The sequence below is a fragment of the Dioscorea cayenensis genome, chromosome 13, assembly GCF_009730915.1.
Source record: "Dioscorea cayenensis subsp. rotundata cultivar TDr96_F1 chromosome 13, TDr96_F1_v2_PseudoChromosome.rev07_lg8_w22 25.fasta, whole genome shotgun sequence".
Taxonomy (NCBI): Eukaryota; Viridiplantae; Streptophyta; class Magnoliopsida; order Dioscoreales; family Dioscoreaceae; genus Dioscorea; species Dioscorea cayenensis.
The window spans coordinates 3,507,045-3,510,171 of NC_052483.1; the positions used below are offsets into that span (position 1 = coordinate 3,507,045).

General features: G+C 34.4%; 1 protein-coding gene across 1 annotated transcript; it reads left to right on the forward strand.

Annotated features, from left to right (window-relative positions):
• Nucleotides 1-1,436: 1,436 nt before the first annotated feature.
• On the forward strand, nucleotides 1,437-2,822 carry LOC120274854 (senescence-specific cysteine protease SAG39-like). Its single transcript, XM_039281391.1, has 2 exons — nucleotides 1,437-1,886; nucleotides 2,050-2,822. Exons 1-2 carry the CDS (start codon nucleotides 1,454-1,456, stop codon nucleotides 2,640-2,642), a joined length of 1,026 nt encoding a protein of 341 aa, XP_039137325.1. The 5' UTR covers nucleotides 1,437-1,453; the 3' UTR covers nucleotides 2,643-2,822.
• Nucleotides 2,823-3,127: the final 305 nt, after the last annotated feature.

The window sequence follows — 3,127 nt, forward strand, 5'->3', positions numbered from 1 at the left end:
AAGAAACGGTAACTAAGCTTTTCTTAATTATAGCTCTAGAGTGGATATAATAGCACTTCACTTGTGGAGGTATATGACTAATTATGGTCTTTACACATGTATATTAAAAATTGCTAATTCCCTCCAAGCCATCCTACTAGGGACAATGACAAAAGAAACCTAATCCTTGTTTGTCGTAGTACTTTGCTAGTAAATATATAATGGTTTTCTTTAAAGTTAGTTAAAGGATGTAATTTTATGAAATATAGTTAATCATTTTAAAAATAAAGCAAGTAATGATTTGATATTGCAAGTAAAAATAAACATGTCAAAATTAGGTTGGGCATGGAAAACAGAATCGAATCCGAAAGACAAAACAAAAATAAATAATTAACTAAACCATTCCATTGGGATTGTTAAAAAAAATTTAAAAAAAAATTGTTAACTGAGTGGAAACAATAATAATAAAATATAATACAATACTATTGCTATGAAGGATATATAGGATGACTTTTAAACGGTGGACGTTTTGATTTTCTTGTGAAATTTGTATTTATACTGTAGGAATGGCCTCAAAATATTTTATTTTCGTTTTTCAGGTTACTCTAATTTATATTGCCATGGTTTTTTATTAAAATACGGAACTTACTTAAATTAATTTTATAATTAAATGATATTGATTTTCTATGTTGACTTTTCAATAGTTTAATTTTTAGAGCAAAACTTGTTTTTTAGTCTACCAATGTGCATTAATATATATATATATATATATATATATAACTTAATTAACTTAAAACTTAAATTTATTGGTCTGGGTTTGATTCTAACGTATTAGAAAAAATCAATTAGTTTTTAAATCAAAAGCTTCATGTCTCGCCTCTATCCGATTTTTTTTTTTTAAATCTTTTAAATTCAACCATAGTTAAAATTCATGGGCATAGGTCATTCCTTAGAGCGTACCCAGCCTTGTTAAAATATTAACTTGAAATGTTATATATTTAATTACAAAATTTTGTAACTATATACTGTGCCCCTTATTTTAGATTTTGATGCGACAATTATTGAATTTTATATGGGTATAATTAATGTTAAGAAAAAACCATATTCTGTATTTTGACTGGACCCAAATACTTTATAATATTTTGAAATTTATATCTAGTGCAGAGAATTTATTTTAAAAATTATAAAATAAATTTGTATCTGGTTAACTTACATAATACGTCTGCGTATTATCTACGTCCGTAGACTACGAAGACTGTAAGGGTTCTACCTTGACCAGGTCCATGACAAAGACCAATCTCTCATTTTTCATTGAAAACATCAATCCAAACGGCTTGACACGCTTAAGTTCCCTTTAACAATGGTAATGTAGTTTAGCACCTTTAGACAATCTCTATATATACCTTGGTGTTTCAGTTAGTGAAGTTTATAGCCTTTCAATTTAGTAAGCCATTACCTCTTAAGCAAGAAGCACATGGCATTCATGGCATCCAACAAATGCTCATTGTTGGCCTTGTTAGTTCTTAGTGTTTTTGTTTTGGTGACCGCATCTCGTGTGTTGAATGAGGTCTCTATGTCCGATAGACATAACCAGTGGATGCTTGAGCATGGCCGGGCATACAAAGATGTCATTGAGAAACAACATCACTTCGAGATATACAAGAAGAACGTTGAGTTCATTGACTCCTTTAACGCTGGGGATCACAAGTTTAAGCTTGTAGCAAACCACTTTGCCGACCTGACCAATGAGGAGTTTAGAGCCATGTACAATGGCTTTAGACTTTCTTCCACCGATAGCAGCAAGGCAAAGAGTTCTTTTAAGTATGAGAACATCACTGCTGTGGCTGAGTTTGTGGATTGGAGGACCAAAGGCGCTGTCACCCATGTTAAGAACCAACAACAATGCAGTAGGCCCCAATAGATGCACCTATTTGAGAAAATAAAGAGTCATTAGTTGAAGCATAACTATCCTATATGTGATACTAACATGTTTAATACAATGCATTGCATCAAATAAATATTTATTTTAATTGTCATGCATCCTCACCCAATTGTATATTATGTATATAGGTTGTTGTTGGGCATTCTCTGCAGTGGCTGCCATGGAAGGAGCTATCAAGCTCAGCACCGGCAACTTAATTTCCCTTTCTGAACAAGAAGTTGTGGATTGCGATGTCTATGGGGAGGACCACGGATGCAATCCTAGCTTCACGGATGGTGCCTACAAGTTCATCATTCAGAATGGTGGCCTCACTACTGAAACAAACTATCCTTATATGGCAACTCAAGGCACCTGCAACAGGCAGAAAGCAGCCTCACATGCAGCCCAAATTAATGGCTATGAGGAAGTGCCTGCAAACAATGAGGCGGCTCTCCTTATGGCTGTAGCTAACCAGCCGGTCTCTGTTACCATTGATGCCAGTGGCTCTGCCTTTCGTTTTTACTCTAATGGTGTGTTCAACGGTCCTTGTGGAACTGAACTAGATCACGCTGTCACAGCAGTTGGCTATGGGCAAGATAGTGATGGAACAAAGTATTGGTTGATCAAAAACTCATGGGGAGAATCGTGGGGTGAGGAAGGATACATAAGAATGGAAAGGGATGTTGAATATGCTCAAGGTCTTTGTGGTATTGCCATGCAGGCATCATACCCTACTATTTGAAGACATTGACAAGTTCCTAGTCTCTTTCTATCTATGAGTTGTGTTCGTATTGTAATCATATATAGTCATAGTGAGACTGTCATGTTAAATAAGCATGTGGTGTGTGCTGCATGTATGTAGATACACACACGTACATGTAATATACTCATAATTGGGCTCTAAATCAATAAAGCAATGCACGTGTTGCATGTTAACCTCTTTTTTTTATTGTATATATGTTAGCAATCAGTTCTATTGGTGGAAGATAAAACATATAAATTAATGTTGATGATATTGAGTAGATGCATAAGTGATAACTGTTATATCATACAAATCTTATTGATTATCTTTTGCACTTAGTGGTCTTCAAGAGTGTTTTATGGATGATTTGGTACTTAATTTGTTCCATTTTTACTTTTAGGGAAAAATAAGCATAACTCAAGCCAAAGAAATAAAGTGGTACCACCTAAGGAGTAGGGTTGTCGAACCTCAAGGACTGGGACTCC

Excerpts from the sequence above, each read along its gene's own strand:
- LOC120274854 (XM_039281391.1), top strand. The coding sequence starts at position 1,454 with ATGGCATTCATGGCATCCAACAAATGCTCATTGTTGGCCTTGTTAGTT. Across the intron at positions 1,887-2,049 it reads TAAGAACCAACAACAATGCA|GTTGTTGTTGGGCATTCTCT; the intron begins GTAGGCCCCAAT and ends TTATGTATATAG.